Source organism: Oikopleura dioica, chromosome 2 (assembly GCF_907165135.1).
Source record: "Oikopleura dioica chromosome 2, OKI2018_I68_1.0, whole genome shotgun sequence".
Classification (NCBI taxonomy): Eukaryota; Metazoa; Chordata; class Appendicularia; order Copelata; family Oikopleuridae; genus Oikopleura; species Oikopleura dioica.
In genome coordinates, this window is record NC_137292.1 from 5,877,179 (window position 1) to 5,895,585 (window position 18,407).

The 18,407-nt window shown below is 42.4% G+C and overlaps 3 protein-coding genes and 1 long non-coding RNA gene across 4 annotated transcripts; 2 read left to right on the forward strand and 2 right to left on the reverse strand.

The window, feature by feature from the left end:
• Positions 1-1,105: 1,105 nt before the first annotated feature.
• On the reverse strand, positions 1,106-15,435 carry LOC145697921 (ATP-citrate synthase-like). The gene is given in 16 exon segments (XM_081775128.1): positions 1,106-1,489; positions 1,660-1,805; positions 2,069-2,182; positions 2,232-2,375; positions 7,841-7,917; positions 7,966-8,931; positions 9,067-9,121; positions 9,345-9,400; positions 9,550-9,587; positions 10,848-11,302; positions 11,671-11,959; positions 12,583-12,779; positions 13,274-13,569; positions 13,572-13,905; positions 14,973-15,164; positions 15,202-15,435. Coding segments are annotated over 16 exon segments (3,711 nt in total). The 3' UTR covers positions 1,106-1,371.
• LOC145699849 (uncharacterized) lies at positions 2,903-3,745 on the forward strand. Its single transcript, XR_014134092.1, has 2 exons — positions 2,903-3,099; positions 3,610-3,745. It is a non-coding gene; the product is annotated as an uncharacterized LOC145699849 (long non-coding RNA).
• LOC145699828 (histone-lysine N-methyltransferase Smyd1-like) lies at positions 3,904-7,787 on the forward strand. The gene is made up of 9 exons (XM_081777084.1): positions 3,904-4,086; positions 4,455-4,948; positions 5,033-5,200; positions 5,474-5,710; positions 5,821-6,031; positions 6,082-6,237; positions 6,283-6,371; positions 7,262-7,393; positions 7,439-7,787. The coding sequence occupies exons 1-9, from the start codon at positions 3,990-3,992 to the stop codon at positions 7,622-7,624; spliced, it is 1,770 nt and encodes a 589-aa protein (XP_081633210.1). The 5' UTR covers positions 3,904-3,989; the 3' UTR covers positions 7,625-7,787.
• Positions 14,468-18,399, reverse strand: LOC145699836 (extracellular sulfatase Sulf-1-like). The gene is made up of 9 exons (XM_081777091.1): positions 18,321-18,399; positions 18,030-18,244; positions 17,434-17,533; positions 17,050-17,200; positions 16,631-16,987; positions 16,006-16,246; positions 15,643-15,955; positions 15,206-15,477; positions 14,468-15,164 (listed from the first exon to the last, which is right to left on the reverse strand). The coding sequence occupies exons 3-7, from the start codon at positions 17,454-17,456 to the stop codon at positions 15,675-15,677; spliced, it is 1,053 nt and encodes a 350-aa protein (XP_081633217.1). The 5' UTR covers positions 17,457-17,533; positions 18,030-18,244; positions 18,321-18,399; the 3' UTR covers positions 14,468-15,164; positions 15,206-15,477; positions 15,643-15,674.
• Positions 18,400-18,407: the final 8 nt, after the last annotated feature.

Sequence of the window (18,407 nt, forward strand, 5' to 3'; positions counted from 1 at the left end):
GCTGGAAGAGCAGCTTTCATGTCATCGTCACCTGCGAGAGCGACGGTGGCGACGGGGCCCATCTTGCCGAGAGCACCTGTGGCGGCAAGGACTGGAAGAGCATCGTTGTTGTCGCCGAGAGCACCAGTAGCGGCGAGAATTGGAAGGGCACTGTTAGAGTCTCCTCCGAGCGCACCAGTGGCGGCAAGAAGTGGGAGGGAAGAGTCGGTGTTGTCTCCAAGGAGGAGGGCGAGGAGAAGGGGATCAAGTTCTCCAAGAGTCATTGATTTGGACATACATCCTTGAGCGGTCTGGACACAATCCTCTGAAGTCTCTCGTCGAGTGACAGCAGCGTTGACGGAAGTGGCAATGAAAAATTTCGCAAGTTTCATCTCGCCTGACTATTTCAGTTGCCGAGTGTTAATTAAAAAGTGAATAGCTTTGGTAAACGCTTGGTGAGCGATAAGCGACTGCGGCTGCGTGATCACGCGCTTTTATAGAGTCGCGCGGAGTTGCGCCAGCCGCCACCGCGTGGTGGTGGTGCCGACCGTCATCGTGCTTCCCGTAACTTACGCAACCCACGGCACTTCGTAGCAAGCAGTAAGTCTCTGGCTTCATGGAATCTGACGAAAGCTACAGTACCAAAAATGACGAAATAAGTAACTTTGGGCGAAACAAGTTTCGGAGAAAATCGAGCGGTCCATACCATCTTTGACGACAATGTTCGACCAAAAAAGATGATTCAGTTGAATAACTGATCCAAAATCGGATCCAAGCATATTTGAAAGAGCCGTGACATCAATCCAATACAGTAGATACCCTCTACTATGTCTCGTTCATTCGTTCAGGTGTCACTTTTAATATAAAAAATATGTGCTAGTATTATTCCTATGACCATTTCGCGCGTTCATAATATTTTTCTCCGTCTGAAACTGTAAGGCCCTGCGGATACTTCTGTATATCTGAAAGGGGTGCCCTAAAAGACGTTCAACCACAGCTGATATTACTGTGAAGAGAGCAGTTCTTAGCCTGCGGGCATGTAAGTCATTCTCTTTTACTACAAACAGTAAAAACTGTCTCACCGACAGCGAAAACTTTTGCAATTCACGGAAATAGCTTTCGACACTTTTTTTGATTTATTAATCAATTTATTTAAAGCTTTAAAGCTTGTCAAAGCTTATACTTATTGTCTGAATAAATAAAGGAAGTACAACAGCGGTGTAAGATAGTAGGATCATAGTAAAGTAAAGAAAGAAGCATTTTCCGTTTAGTAGTTAAATAATTCAAGAATTACGAATATCACGAACAGCGTAAAATAACTTTGCTTGCAGAAGGTAAAATAAAAGATCGAGATCGTAAATTGCACTGACCGAAAAGGGTCCTAGAATCAGATTACTGAGGAAGTTCTCCATTGAGCTCTGGCATCACATAGCTGATGTCATCCCATGGGTGGCGGTAAAGACCTTGTTTGAGTCGCTTCTGATCCAAGTAATGGCCGATGAAGCCCATGCTTAAAACGGTTTTTAAACTTTCATAAGATCGCCCTGTCTGCTGATAGATTTATCGAGAAAGTGACTTTCAACTTTCAATAAAAAGTCAATTTCAATAATGACATGAGTCGTCTAAGAACCAGGTGACAATCCAGGAATTATGCGGATTTGGCCAGAAAAATCTAATTACCTTCGACCGAGAACGAAAACGCCGTTCAACGCGCCAATGTTGATGAACTCTTCGGCCTCTTCCTTGGTGAAGCAGCCGCACTGGCGCATTAAGTCGACGAAACATACAGCAATGCAGCCATCAACGTTAAGAATGAGATTGGGTTTCTAAAGCAGTGTTACTTTCAGGCTTTTCGGATCATTGTCGCTTTATCCCCATTAAAACTTTAAAGACTTTATTTCCCGTTAATATAAATATCGTCTGAAAAATAGTCGTAAGATGAAGACTCTTAGTGTGTTTGTATATTATTCAGCTTTTGTCTCGAAGCTTTTGAAATTGAGACGAAGTTAATACGATTTTCGTTTTATTTTATTAACTTGAACCTTTTTTTTTCAATAAAAAATAGCGATTTGTAATGAAATAAACGAACCTTGGCAGTGGTGACTTGTTCAACTTGAAGCGCATAATCGAGTAGAGGATGTGACGGGAACGATTCCATCACGAATTTCTTGATGATTTCGACACGTTTGTCAGGATTATTAATCTAAAGAACGTCGGGTTAATTCTGTTTTACGCTGGAAATTTTAGCTTACCGATTTGACTCGGTGACCTATTCCCATAATCAGCTTGTGTTGTTTGCGCATGTCGGTGACAAACTCGTGCGGAAGCAGGTTAGAATCAAATGCACGCGAAAATTGACGTGCGGCTTCGTCCAGAGCACCACCAAAACGGTCTCCCTAAGTGTTAAAATGTTAAATCGCAGCCTTTTAAAATCGCTAAACAACGTCATTGCTTCTTTGAACTCGATAGAAAGGAGCGGGCTTTAATCCAAAGTGTCGATTAATTCGAAGATTCTCTTTTTTTTTAACAAAAAGCATCGTTAAAATCCCTTACAATCTCCGTAATCCAAGATCATCGGTTTTATAAGAAACGAATCTGAAACATAATGACTTCGATATTATCTATGACAATGTGCATATTTATACGAAATACCGCAGCTATTCAAAAAATGGGTACTTTACTACTAAGCAACGTACTAATCTGAAGTGCAGCTGAGTGTTTCGGGAATACCCTATTCAGCGATTAAATACGGCAATTGCCAATAATTAGGACAGAGAAAATAAACGGGACCAATCTTTGATCAACCACAAGACGACCTCTGAAAAGTGTTAAAATAGCAGAAGTTAACTAGTTATAACTTATACATGCTTAAATATTTCATCCATTATCAATGGCGTTGATGAGTACACCAGTAGCGCTGGTGAACTGGTAGATGGCGCGTGAGTGCAAGATTTTCTCCGATTTAAAAAGCCCTGAAGGTCTCTTCCTTTCACCAAAAGAAAGAAGCAAAAAAGAATCAGTTTTCATAAGAATGAGGACCGCGATATTTTTTACCATCACAGCCGTTTTCAGTGCTCGACTTTCAAAACGAGGCGGCGACGGGTTCAATCCTTGGAACTAGTGAGTACTCTACATTCATCAATTGACGTCATAGACTTTAGAACATAAGATTTAGGCTTAAGATCAGTGAGTTCTGTGAACAATGAATGTGTTGCCACGGGGCAAACTTTCTCCCCATCGCTTGGTAGCCAAAATAGTACCAAAATACCGCGGTCCAGAGCTATGATTCTCCATTCTTTTAAAGATAAAGACCAGTAGAACGCAAAAATTCCCACTAAAACTCATAACTAGTCGTGAAACCCGTCTTATGTAACAATTTTTCTTTCGAAACTCGTATAACCTTTTCCGAAAATCGGCAGATTTAGCGGTTCGGCACATGGTTTAGAATAGTTTCGGAGAACCTTTTCTCTCCCCGCCGCAGAAGGTTATCTAATAAGGACACTTAACCGAGTTGTCATTCGGACTTTTGGTAAGACAGGTGCTCCTAGCTGGCCCTTCTACGTTCCTAAGCCACTTAGAGATAGCCGACAGAGCTCAACCGCAAGAGCAGATACTAACACGGTTTTCTAGCGTTTACGAGGATGAACCAACGAAGGACTTTTTATACGACTCGACGAATGGTGGCGACCAAAAAGCATCGTCTTTCAAACCTTATATGACGTTTTTGAATAACTGAAATACTCAAATAAAGCATAAAGAGTTCAAACCTTTTCCACTTTCTATAAAAAGCAGCTGATATGAGCCGATAGAACAAAGGATTTTCAAAAAGGGCGCTTAGGCTCTCGAGAGCACCGCGGGCGCTTATCACCTGCTGTATGCGTCAGCTGGACTAGTGGACGATTCGAGTAAAACCTCGAAGCACGGGCTAGCGGCCAAGTTAAATCTGCCCTGCGGCTTTAGTTTACCAAAGTTAGACTCGCTGTTATTGCAACTAGACAAGAGATCCAAACATGCCAGAGATTCTTGAAATTGACGATGAAGAGGCAGAGCGAATGCAACAACAAGCTGCTAAGAAAAAGGCTGAGGAAGAGGCAGAGCACGCTCAAGGTACTCTATTTGAAGTTACCTCAAATAGACTCTGTTAGTTAACTCGTTTCAACTTTAATCCGAACACAAACGGCTTCTTGGAAGCATCCATACATATATTTAAAAATCTATAAAAGCTATTGATGAATGAATAAATAATGCTATAAAAATGTGCTATAATCTTCATATAAGGAATCTCCTTAAAAAAACATTGGAATTGATTTTCATGAAAGGTAAAGCAAGTGCGCTCTAATGGAAAATAGACAAAGATAAGCTTCTGAGTTGAAGAGGATCGTTGTAATGCTATTACAGTAACGGTTTTACTACTGTCGTCATGGAATGACAGATGGAATGTTCCGCTCAGAATGAAGGATTAAAAAGTAATTAAGCGCTGAAGGATGCAGAAAGAAGACGAAAAGTCGACGACGAGAACAAAAAGCAAAAGGCAGCTCGAGCCGCTAGAGTCGAAGAAAAAAAGAAACAAACCGCCGAATTGATGAAGAAAATCGGTAAAGTCGATCTCGACGACGACGACAATCCCGACTTTCTATTCACGATGCCAAAGGAAAACAAGGATGTGAATGTCAAAGATCTTGGCTACAAGATTTTCGTCGACGACGTCAAGGGACGAGGGATCCGGGCGACAAGAGACTTCAAAGTTGGAAACCTGGTGCTCAAGGCGGAACCATTCGCTTACGTCATCTTCGACCACATGTCCGAGCATGTTTGTCATCAATGCTTCAACATGGTCGTCCGAGATCGTCAAGGTCAACCGACAAGTCAGCTGCTTCGATGCTCGAGTTGCAAGTTCGCTCGATACTGTTCCCGCGAGTGTCAGAAAAAAGCCTGGCCTACTCACAAAAAAGAGTGCATGGCGATCAAGGTCAGCAAACAATCAATGCATATCAAAACTATATAAAACCTGTATGAAACTTTTTTCACGAACAAATGGTAATCGGTGATTTAGCGAATCGCGCCGCGTACGGCATCGGATGAGGTTCGTATGGTGTCGCAAATTCTATGGAAACAAGCTGAGCGAGGCGACAAGCGAGCCAAATCAGAGGAGTTATGCAGAGTCGAGGAGCTTTGCGATCATCTCAATGACATGTCCTTTGAGGACGTCCAAAAGGAACTGGTTTTATTCATTTAATAAAAAGTCGCTTGAAATTTACGAAAACACATCGTGAATTAACAAGGTTTAATTCACGACCGAATTACATTTACAATTTGCGATTTGCAATTACAAGAAACTCTAATATTAGAACTTGGCATAATAAACAGCTAACACCAAATTTAAATTAGCTTTCCTCGTAAGCCACGTTTGATGATCACAATTGGTAACTGACGTCAATTATTTGAAAAAATAGAAATAGACGGAATTCAAAATAGAACCAGAAAAAAGTTGGAGGAGCAGTCAAAAGAAATTGGCGACTACTTTGGCTACGAAAACCTGCCCGATTCTGACGAGTACATCGATCATTTGTTTGGCATTGTTTCCTGTAACGGAATGTCAATAACCGATATGCGAGGTTTGCAATACCTCGGAGTTGCTATCCACCCGACCTTGAACTTGATCAACCACGATTGCAACCCTAATGTTGTCGCCGTCTCCTGTGGCCCCAACATCTTCGTTAGAGCCATTAAGGTATTGACAAATCCCTATTATTTATTAACTACATTGAACTAACCTCTGTTCACCGAAAAATCGGAGAATAAAAACTTAATTCTACTGCACTTAACACTGACCGCATTTAGCCAATTAAAGAAGGCGAGGAACTGTTCATTTCGTACATCGACACATCAGCTACGTCAGAAACCCGTAAGCAGATCTTGAAAGACCAGTACTACTTCGATTGCGGCTGCAAAATGTGCGAATGTGGCGACAAAGACGAACTCAAAAGTGCCTATGTGATGCCAAAAGAAGATGTTCCCGAAAAGCGCTCTACTTATATCGAGAAAAACACGGGTAAATTAATAACCACTTGTCGACCAATCTACAAAAAATATCAATTCCAGACATCATGTTGAAGAAAATCGAGAGTTCTAAAAAGGTACAAGCGTGGGAACGAGTCGCAGCTCAAGCCGGAGGATGTCTTTTGCAACAAGAAAATCTCTTCGACGACACGCATTTGAAAAAACTAACGATCTTGCAAACATGCTCTGAAGTTTCAGGTACACCTTCCTTATTCAGCAGTCGCCTAACACATTTTTTGAAAGCCATTCTCAACCACTACGATGATGCTGCGCAATATGCAGAGCGAGTTCTTGCGGCTTACGAGCAAATTTACCCCGAATACTCTACACAGGTAAACTTGAACCTGATGAGAATATGTGCCGATAAATCTGAGTGGTCGTCATTTGCCCAAGTCGTCATCTGCCCAAGTCGTCATCTGCCCAAGATCGTCATCTGCCCAACTTGGGCAAATGACGACCTGGGTGAATGACGATGTAATTGAATTCAAAATTTAAGAAAAATGAAGCAAGATGAAAGTCTAACTGACATCTTGCAAAAAAGTACTCGCAGGAAGTTAGCGTTTTATCAGTTCAAATTCGACAGTTTTTGTTGAGAAAACAATCTCATCTGCTATAATCTGGGACTTTAGCACCGTATCGAAAAGCAAGGTGTTATGAGTTTTGCCAACGCGTATCCCCCTTTGCTGACTCTTAGCGCCGGAAAATGGTGCTAAAGTCGGTTTTGTGTTTAGTCTGAACTTTGGATGAAATTTTGTTTGAATTGATTGAATTTAAATGTTGAAGTGGAACCGAGGATACTCGGGCCGAGTAACCCGGCAGCCTAGTCTCGGCTCACATTTGAACTTGAGTGATAACTTTTGAAAAAGTAGAGAAAAGTTATGAATCTCCTCCGGAAGCTAGCTCCAAGTTTTGACCATACTGTATGGTACAGTATTCAGGAGATTTTTTAAGAAGGACTTTCTCTCAGTCTTTTTCTGATCGAGGACTAATCGAGTAAATCTTTGCTATTAAAATATATCGACCGGACTTCCGGACTTTGACAGTGATGAGTCCGTTCCTGTGAAACATAGAAAAGCTTTTTTCAAATTCAATTGCAGATCGTCTTTCACCCAAGATCGTCATTTGCCCAAGTTGGGCAGATGACGACCTGGGCAGATGACGACTTGGGCAGATGACGACTTGGGCAAATGACGACCACTCGATAAGTCTGTCTATTATTAAGATCGGCATGCAAGCTTATCGACTTGGCGTGCACTACTGGCACTTGCAGCGAGTGGAGGATGCGATCAAGATGCTTGGCAGAGCGCTCAAGCATCTGGAGATCACGCACGGCCCCGAGCATGGAATGTACCAGGTACCTAATTGCTACTTAGTTCTTCAATCCTAATGAGCGGCGTAGGACGGCCTCGAAATGATGAAAACGTGTCTCCAGGAGCGTCAAATGGACAAAGCAACATTAATGCGAATTCGCGTCGCTCGAGAACGAATGGGCCAGGGCAAAGAAATCGACATGGCTAACCACATTGGAAACGGACCGATCAACTGGACCAGCTCGAACGAATTAAGCTGGAAGGGAAAGAATTAAACGATTTGCTGTCTCTTATGAAAAAACTAGAATATCCAAAAAGGATTCTGTTCATACCCGTTTTAGATTAATATCAATATTACTACTGTACTTGTACCACGTTGTTTCCTGTACAATACTTTGAAAGATCACTTATCTGCTACTATATCTTCTTGATAAATAAAAATATAGGTTTCTTAAAAATGCACGATGTCATTTTCTCTTCTATCTACTTACAATTGTTAACAAGCCACTTGTCAGCGATGACACCAAGTCTTTTCCGGCACGAGCGCAGACGATTGTATTGTGCGCTCCTGAATTAAAAATTAATTGTCCCGGTACTACGAAGCTTCTAAATTTACCAGAAACGGCGGGGCCATGGTCGGCAGTCACCATCAAGCACATCTCGAGAAACTTGGCGGCGTAAGGAGGGAGGCGCTTTTGGAACCAAAGCAGCGACAGAACTCCGCCGATTCCCATGTCAGATTCGAACACCTTCGAAATTGGAACACCAGCGTAGGATAGCTCCTGTCCTCGTTCGTCCGAAACTGAGCTCATAAAGCTCGCGGGCTTCCTAATCAGCCCGAGTTCTCGAGCCCAGTTGTAGTCCATCGGCACTGTCGGCGGTGGAACTTCTTCTTCTTCGACGATGATTTCTTCTTCGACCAGTTTCTGGTAGGTTTCTTTGATCGCATCGCCGAGTCCATCGAATGAAGTCGGAACGCAAAAGCCCGCTTCTCTGAGTGCCTCGTTCTTGGCCACTGCAGTTTCGGCATTGGCATTTGCCGAAGCTCCAGCGTGGCCAAATTGAACATCGGAGCCGAATAATTTGGCGCACGTTCCGATGCACCAGGCGACCACGGGCTTCGTGATCAATCCGTTTTCCTTCGCTTTGATGATTTCGTATTCTTCCAAGCCGCCGATTTCGCCGAGGAGGACGAGGAGCTGCACTTTTGGCTCGTTGTGGTAGCGGATTAAATGGTCGAGGAAGGTGGAGCCGGGATAGCGATCGCCTCCGATTGCGCATCCCTCGAACACGCCATTTGTCGCTCTGGAAATGATGTTGTTCAGCTCATTCGACATTCCCCCAGATCGAGAAACGTAAGCAACGCTTCCAGGTCGATAGAGCTTCGAGTCCAGGATGTTATCGAGCATTCCACCAGTGTTGCCAATTTTGAAGCAACCGGGCTTGATTCCACCCACTGTTGCGGGACCAATGATGGTGACGCCGCGCTCTTTTGCCATTTTGTTGAGTAGTTTTGTCTTGTTCTCAGGAATGCCCTCAGCAATGGTGGCGATGGTACGAATTTGAGGGTATTTTAGAATGTCTGTGAAACGGTTGAACAATTTTTTAATTCGTCATTTTCAGATTTTTTAACCATGAAAAATTCAAATTCGCGGTTCTAATTGAGGTTATTGATGATTTTTTCGATATTCTATTCACTGAATAGTATTCAGCCGGCCTTTAGTTGCTTCCTCGGCAGATCGAAGCGAAGCAAAATTGATAACAACATCAGCCTTAAAAATCCTGATGAGAATACATATTTCTGGATCGATTCCAAAAGGTAGTCGTTTATTAAACAACGGGCTTTAGGAGATAACGGGCATTACTGTAAAAATGAGTAATATCGCTTCCTTCTGAATTAATATTAACACGTGCGCCGTAATGTGTACTGCCTAATGTTCTCCCTAGCGAGTTGCCAGGGCTTTATTTTGTTTTTTTTTTGTCATTTTTTCGAACCTTTGGAAAAGCGGCGATAGCATCGGACATGTTCTTGTAGACGGGAATCAGAATTTCTAAGAAGAAAAATTAATCAGGTCACTTTTAGAGAAAAAAAAAAGATTAAAGCTGCATGTAAGTCTAAAGATAAAAGAAAAGCTACATGAGAAAATACAAGATAAGCTTCTTTTTAAAATCATCTGTCATTTTGTGGAAAAAGACCTACCTTTGTGGCCCCAGTAGAACTTCTGATTATGATCGCCGCTGAAATTAATAATTAAACGTTAGAAGACTCGCGCCTCAAAATTGGTAAAACGCATTTTCCAATAATACTTTAGTTAACTAGCTATTGAAAAAGTGTTATCGTCGATATTCAATTTTTAATCAATTTTTTTTCTCCTCTCTCAGATCTTGGCCGAAAATTAATTAGCGGAAAATAACGATGGGAAGATTACAAAGCTGCTGGTTTTAGACAAGAAAGAAAATGAAACTAGTTCAAAAGTTCGCGAAAGTCGAATAAATGGAAAGAAGAAAGAATGATTCCTGGTTAGATAACGAGGCCGCTGACTTAGAGAAATACCTTACAGAAATTCCTTCAGAGACTATTGCACAATGGCCTTATCAAGAAGTGGTGTTGTGGCAGTTGGTGCTGAGCAATCTTATCTTAGGAAAGGGGCCTTTCAATTTTCAAATTTACAAATTATACAATGGAAGAGACCCATTTTAGTCGTAATATTCCTGTGCATCCTTTGCTACATGAGTTATTTTTTCGAAAAAGAACGCGCTTTCCAACGCCGAAAGCTTCACGAAACACTTCAAAGATTTCAAGACGAGTACTTTCCGCTCTCACGAAATGCTCTGGGTCCTCCGGAAGGTAATTTCCTAATTGTCCGTTTTCAAGAAAGTCAAGTTTCTCAACATATCGAAATTCAAGAGGAAAAAACCGTTTAGGAACGCTCTTGCGCAGAATTATTACCGAAGAGGGCAGCATTTATCGAAACAACAATTCTGTTTCGATCGAAATGAATGCTACAAGAATGGAAAACCAGGCCGCGAATAGTAAGCTTGAAAACCTACCGCGTGGAAACAGGAACTCGTTAATTTTTAGAAAGATCCGAAAGTTTAGCACCTGCCTAAATCTTGTCTGTTTATAATTTTGACAAGATTCGCTCTTCTAACTTTATCCCGACTCGAGAGTCTTATTTCTGACTCATTAATTTTTGCTCGAATTTCGTTTCTTACTACAGTAAAATTACTGTTCAAAATCGAGAAGCCGCTTGCGGCTTCGAGCAAAGTAAGAAAGGAAAGCCGCGCTTCGCGCGGCTTAATTCTTCTCAAGCTCGAAGCCGCAAGCGGCTTCTCGATTTTGAACAGTAATTTTACTGTAGTAAGAAACGAAATTCGAGCAAAAATTAATGAGTCAGGAATGAGAATCACGGTTATAATTTTAAAATTAAAAAAATGGTTCTAAAAAGAAATGAACGGGAAAAAAGCTACGAAGTGTGCGTGTAACGCTCGACTTACACGAATGGATAAACCGAGGCGACGACCGACGGTTTCTTTCTTCGACAAACAAAGTCAAAGTCGAGCATTCCCTGTACAGCGCGATTCTGCAAGCCCCAGATGATCGCTTGCGTGTCTTTTGTAAATAAACTTTGCGCCTTGGAAACAGCTGTTTTCAACAAATCCTTGCTCGCTTCTGCTTTTCTTTCTTCCTGATCAGTTCCGGCGCGCGATCGGCTTTGAGGAGTTTGAGCTCCTGAACCAGCGGCGCCGCTGCCGAGAACGTTTGATGACGATGTTGAGAGCAAGAAGTTGGCGGTGGTGCTCGCTCGCGATTGATTAGAACGCGAGGCGGTGGTGGTGGCACGTTGGCCAAGCGCCATCGCCACCACCGCTGTCATGTGCGTTTCGGGACCGAAAACGTGGAGGGGGACGCCCAGTGTGTCGCCCAGCTCTTTCATTACACGTAGACCTTCCTAAAAGTAAATTTTGCAGAAAATACTTCGAGAAATCTGATTTGATTTTCAGAAAATTCGCAACGAGAATCTAATTTTGCGATTTCTCCGAAGTAAATAAATTATTTTTCTTTATAAAAAAATTGAGAAGCCGCTTGCGGCTTCGAGTAACCAGTTTTAAAGCAGCGCGAAGCGCGGCTTTTGAACTTTTCCTCCTCGAAGCTCGCAAGCGGCTTCTCGATCTTTTTATAAATTATTTTTAAGAAATCGAGAAACAACTCTCTAGAGGCGAGTGTTTTAATAATAAAATCATTGATTTTAATTAATTCTTCCGTGAATTGATAAAACGCTTCATTTTTACTGCTTTTGAATTTTGAATTATGATTTACCTGGTAATTTGGACCACCTCTGCGGACGAAAATCTGAGTTTTATGCTCTTGAAGTTGGAGCTGGTATTCCTTGAGTGCTCTGACGATGCCCTTGAATGTGGCAGCGACGTTGGTGAAGTTGGCGATTCCGCCGCCGATGATGAGTTTTTTCCCATCTGGATGAGGATGTCTCGTGAGGAGGGAAAGAATGGTCCTGGCGTAGTCGTAAGTTTGCTGCTCGCTGGGCGCGCCAGAATATTCGCCGTAATTGGCGAGTTCCGAAGTTCCGCCGAGCTCGCAAATTGTGTCGCTAGAAAAACACCATAAGAAAATAGAACAGCATGTGATGTCTAATTTGAGAGGGCGAGAAATGGATGAGCTTCCATATCTTTCAATGATTAGCTGGATTCAACAACCGGTCGGTCGTCCAACGGTGTGGTAAATAAAACCGTGTGTCTTTGGCTTGTTCCGTCATTCTTGCGGTTTATTGAGTCACTCAACACCCGGACAACGTGACCAAAAGCATGTTCCGAAAATGCCACCCGAAAATAACCTAGTTTTAATTTTCTAGCGCCGCGCTACTTCACCGAATTAGCTTTCGCAAGTCAATTCAATTACAACTAGACTCAACTGAAATCAAGGAAGACTACCAGTTTTTATAAAAAATAGCCTGGGGTTCTGGGCTCAGCAACCTTTGTAGAAAACCTGAGTCAGAGTTCTTAAAGACCCTGACTCAGGGATAACTGACAGCCGCGTAGCGGCTTTCTTGAAAAGAAGCCGCAAAACGGCTTCGCCAGAGTTTTGGTTCTATGCATTATTGGCAAATCATTTTTCATAACCCTGACTCAGGTTTTCTACACAGGTTCCGAACTTGGCCAAGGTAAAAATTAACACTGAAGCTAATTTGAAATACGTCTTGGAATAAATTCTGACCTGTAAATGACGGAAGCGCCGCCGCCAGCAACCATGGTCCAGATGTTGCCCTTTGGATTCAAGATCGTTAGCTTCATTGATGAGCCGGATTTAGCGTCGAGCTCGGCAATATACTTTTCCTCCGGAAAGGCATCACGTCCGAATGGGGGCGGAAAGGTTATCGAGCCCCATTCCCGCGAGCAAATGTACTCAGCGCACTGAAAATGTCAATTCAATAATTTTAATTAAAAAGTTAATTTTAAAAAATTTCTAGAACAATATGTTTACTAAAAAAATATTTTCAAAAATTTTCTTTTTAGTTGTAGTTGTGGGAAAAATAAAAAAATATTGAGTAAACAATTTGTTCTAGAAATTTTTCCCAAAATTTGGGATTTCTGACCAATCAGATTCGAACATCGGGAGGCAGAATCCAATAAGAAGAATTCATGCTTGAATTAAGATGAAAATCCATGACGAATTGCCCGTTTTCCCGGGCAGACTCACGAGTGAGCCATCAAACAGCCGATTAATGCGTTTCAAAGGTCGAAAAGATCAAACGATTCGCCGCAAACGCTAAATTACCCAGGCCCGATCCCACGACTTCTGCCAACTTTTCAACACATCGTAATCGTAATAAGCTCAGCGTAATTTTATGTGTTCTCTTGTTGGAAGTTCACCCATCCCTGTTGAACTTTCATCATCATTCTAGTACCTGGTCAAGTTTGGCGGCCAAATCAAGGATGAAAACCTTCCCGTCTCGGACAACAATAGGGTTGATTTCCATGTAAGCAAAGTAAAGCTTTCTGTAGACAGAAAATAGCCCAACAATGAATTCCGCGACGAGGCTTTTCTGCGCCGAATCTTTCACTCCGCCCAACAGTTTTTCCTCGACCTCGGCTTTTTCAATAGCCTGGTCGACATCAACGTCCAAGCTGACGGCCTTATCATCGACGTCGCCGATGTCGACTCCTCCCTCGTGATGGAAGAGGATCTTGTCGCCAGTTTTAGTCCCAAAATCGCCACGTACATTTCATCCTTTTCCTCGTGCGCCACGAACGGCTCGATGATGAAGTTCTTCAGCTTTCCACTCGTGTTTCCAATCGTAAAGGGCTCCTTCTGTTTCTCGGCAATCCAGCCTGCCGCTTCGTCGAGCGAGCATTTCACCTTCACAAGTCCTAATTTGCCTCTTCGCTTAATCAATTGATCAGGCTTGGCCACGAGAGAGCTGTCCTGCGCCCATGAATGGGAGGCCCTAAGTGCACTGAAATCCGTGGCGGGATTCACTGCTATCGCCAGATTCTTATTTGCCACGCATGGCAAGTCGATATTGTTCCAGACAAGACGCTATTCCTGGCTGTTTTTAATCTATTTCTGTTTATCAGTTTTGAAAATGGGAAGAAAATGCGTCAATTTGAAAATGCATCAAATGCGAATTTTTTCTGCTTTTCTTCTGCAATTTTACAAAATAGCTAGTACCGCGATTCTGATTCTTGAGTCAGGATTCCTAATAATTTAGAAGAAACATTGACCATTAAAAACCGAGAAGCCGCTTGCGGCTTCGAGACAAATTAATATAATAGCCGCGCTTTGCGCGGCTTTTTTAACTAAGCTAGAAGCCGCAAGCGGCCTCTCGGTCTTTCGTGGCCAATGTTTTTTTTCTAATTTTTAAGATTCCTGACTCAGGAATCGGAATCGCGGTACTAGCTTTAGAAAATTACTGTAATTTATCAGCCTGTTCCTTCGCATCGAACTCACTAATCGCCTTCACTGACATCCGGATCTGCTGCTGCGTCCGATTATTTGCGACGAGTGGCCTCTAGAATTTTCACAAAAATTAAAACGACGCTCCTGCCGGACTCTCTTTTGCCAATTCTGAGCAATTCAATCTGGCAAGGAAAGATTTTTTATACAGGGTGAGTTTATTCATTGATCTTCGCGTGATCAATATGCAGGCTCTTTTGATTGAAAACTCGATCCAAATCAATCAGTCAGGGCTTACAGAAATACACAGTGAAACTACTATCGATACTTCTCTCTTTTCCTCTCCTTTTGGAAATTTTCATGTTTTGGAGATTTGAGGAGAAAAGCTCGAAATTTGCAAATTCATTAAAAATCGTTAAATATTACAGTTACAGGAGGAGAAACAGAGAGAGAGCTTTACATAACAGAATTTGTACAATTGAAATTTTGGCCGATCGTTGTTGATTCGGCAGAATTAGGGCAGTTGGCAACAGTACGAAATTTACAAGAAGACATAAATGAATTTTTCTTTCAAAAAATTTCACAAAAGACACAAAACAGACCTGAAGATTCAGAAAGATTGAAATTAATCATCAACTAGAAATGGATTTTTGAAGAAATTCGCGAACTTGTAACTGGGCTATTTTTCAATTTGATAAAGGAAACTAGACTTGTAGACTTTCTAGCGTGCGACTTTTCGTGACATACGGTGCGTACCGTTTCCTTATGTCTTTGAATCTGTAGTGGTATCGTCTTGGAGCTCGCTTTTTCAGCCCTCCATCTGGCCCGCTGCATTTTTTCCCTTGGCATTTCTTCAGCTCCGACAAGGATTCTTTCAGAGCTTCTTTCCGGTCTTCTGGAAGCTAAAAAATATTAGTTTGAAGCCATTTGAATCCAAACATACAGTTTGAAAAGCATTAAAAGCTGGTCCTCATCTTCGTCTAAATCGTAGTACTCGTAAAACACCTCGAAATCGTCTGGGTTTTCGCTCTTTCGCTGATGGAGGTAAAATTCGCAGTAGATGAAGTTGTCGTACGCCATGTCTTCCGAAGAATCGTCCTCAACAAAAGGAATCGCGCTTCTTGTTTCGGCGCCGATTTTGCGAAGACAAGAGTAGCCTTGCACGGACGTCATTGAGCAGTGACACTGGGGATCGCCTTTCCAAGTTGGTTCGACCTAGAAAATGATGAATTTGGTTTAATGAGTTTAAAAGTCATGTTTAGGCGGAATCTCAGCCGCTGATTGGCCGAAAAGCTCAATCGAGCACTCTTATTGGCTAAAATTTCGATCAATAAGATCGGCTATTTTCCCGCCTGCGCAAATCTTCAAAAAGGCGCTTACAGTCCAGTATTTATCATCGACAGTAAAGCAGCTCATTCCATCCTTTTTGCAAGTCTTCTGAAAGTCGGACAATCTCGACTGTTTTCGCTCTTTTTGATCTTTCTCTCCGATTCAAACAGTTTCGGTCCCTCCGGCGTGCAGAAACAGGACGTTTGGGCAGTCGAAATCGCTGAGTTGCCACGGTACTTGCGCTCTTTTTTCTGCTGCAAAAGTTGTTTCTTCGCTTGCTCGTAAAACTGCATCTCCTGATTGAGCATTTCAATCCTTTCTTTGACCAAATTCAAGTCTTGTCGCCATTCCCGCGGAGAAACGTCTAAAAGAGAAAAGAGTAAGTAGGGAAGAAGAATGTTCAAATTGACTAACGATCGCAGCTGACGCGATTTTCTTGGATCGAACAGGCCTTCAAGTCGTTTATGCTTCCGATCTTGCCCTTTTGATCATCGTTTTCAGCGGCGACCAGGGCATCTTTCATTTTCCTGCGCGACTTCCTGCTTGGGTGGCTCGATCTTCGATCATTTTTATGATTTCGTCGCTTCTGGCGTGATCTACTGACTTTGCTCGAACTGTCCGTCTTTCGCGCTGTGTCCCGTTGAGGTCGCCTATTCTGAAGGGAAAATTTAATTTTCTATATTTTTTCGCTGAAAATGAATGTGATTGGTTTATGTCTCGATCATATTCGAATCTGATTGGCTCGAAAATCAGAACTTCGAAAGATCGTTTCTAGAACAATTTGTTTACTTCAAAAAGATATCTTTTAAATTTTCCTTTTAGTTGTAGTTGTGGAAAAGAAAATGTCATTTTTGTAAACAATTTCGTTCTAGAAACTCTAAAATTGCAGCCAAACCACTGTTTTTGAAATACGCGCAATTTTAGTCCGTTAGATCTTATTGGATTCGTTGTTCGCATACTCAAATCTGATTGGCCAGATCAAAGAAATTGGCAAATCACTCATTATTTTCGACTCATTTGCTGAGATTAGGCCCCCTACCGGTTTGATCTTATTAACCCACTCTTCGTCGCAGTTACATTGTCCAGTTCCCGGGTGAATAAATCCGGGCAGTTTACAAGTTTGAACTTTCCACTTGCCCGTCTCTTCGTTTTGCGAGCACTTGTACTCTTTCTCCGCGGAGCATGAACCCAGCGGCTCGTCCATTTGCGAGCAAAACTCGCGGATCTGCTTGTCTTTGTCGAATCTAGCCACTGCGCTTGCTGCTGAACCGCGGCTGATGATCGAAGCGTGCTTTTCGATGATGAACTGGTCGCGCGTCTGCTCGTACTTGCCTCGCCAGACGCCGGCCATGCTCATCCCGTCCATGTGCTTCGGCGGCATCAGATACGCCAGGCCCTGGTAAACAGAGGTCAGTTGTGGGAGAGAGACAATGGCAGAGATAATTATCGATAATTTACCAAAATCGTCGGGGCAAGGTCAATGTTGAGGACGACGTTGGACTGAGTGGTGCGCTTGATGTCTTTGCCCAGCACGTACATGGGCACGCGGACGTCGAACTCGTAAGGGGTTGATTTGCCTTTTACCATGCCGAATTGGCCGATGTGGAATCTGAACTCTGGTTATTCGTAGGATTCAAGGTTTAGATAAGACAATAAATATATTTATAACTGCCTTCTGAAACTGGAAAGAAAAATGAAATCAAGAAGTCGGTTCGAGCTTGAGAAAAAAGCCGCGCTTTTTGGTTCTCGAAGCAGCAAGCAGCTTCTCAATTTCACCCTTCTTTACGATTTCAAGAGGCAATTCGATTTTCTTATTGAAATCTTGCATAAAGAATACCTTACCCATGGTCAGAAGTGAAGATCATGTAGGTCTTCTCCAAAATTCCCAAGTTCTTGAACGTAAAATAGACCTTTTGACGGCTTCGTCGAGCGATAAAAGCGTCTAAAAACATCGATTATGGACATGTTTTTATCGCCGTTGAATAGTGGGGTCATTTTCATTATAAATACATTATAAATACGTCGTAATCAGAACTCGCGAGTCAGGACCGGAAAATCAGGTTGAAATATGGATTTCTGGACGAGTACCGCGCCCGATCATAAATTTTTAACTTCGAGCACTTATTGACGTCCACAACTTCCGAGGAAATTTATTGCTCCGGATCTGGCAGTTTTGAGAAACTAAGAAATAGATTTTCAAGCTACTGTTTACCAAGACTCGGCAACCTGTGTATAAATCTGAGTCAGGGTTCTGAGAGGGCTTCAACATAAATCCAGGATCCTGACTCAGGCTTTTACACAGGTGACTGAGCCATAAAAAACAATAACTTTTCCAAAAAGCTTGAATATTCAACAAAATCCATCTCAAAACTGATAAATCCAGAGCAACAAATTTCATCAGGCGCCTGACTCAGGTTTTTAGGCAGGTTTTCCCGTACCTGTAATCGTTTTCGCCTGAGTTGCCCTCCAAATTGCTGCTCTTCGGTCGTAAGTTTTTCCTTGGTGTCTCGGAGGAACCAATTTCTATTCTCATTATCGTCGACATTATTAAACGCGCCAGACTTTTTCAAATGCGATTCGTCGTGATATTCAAATTCGTCGGTATGTCGCGGAGCTGCATCTGCTGGTCCATGTGGTGCGGGAAAGTTAACAACTATAATTTCGCAGCGTTAATTTTCACACATTTTAGCTGCTGATTATTATGATTACGCTGATTATGCTTGGCTTACCTAATAATTTTGGGCTGTCAGGATCTAGCCGGTGTTGATCCTGCACCCATTGGGAAGACCGATTGGCAATAACATCTGGCCTAGTTG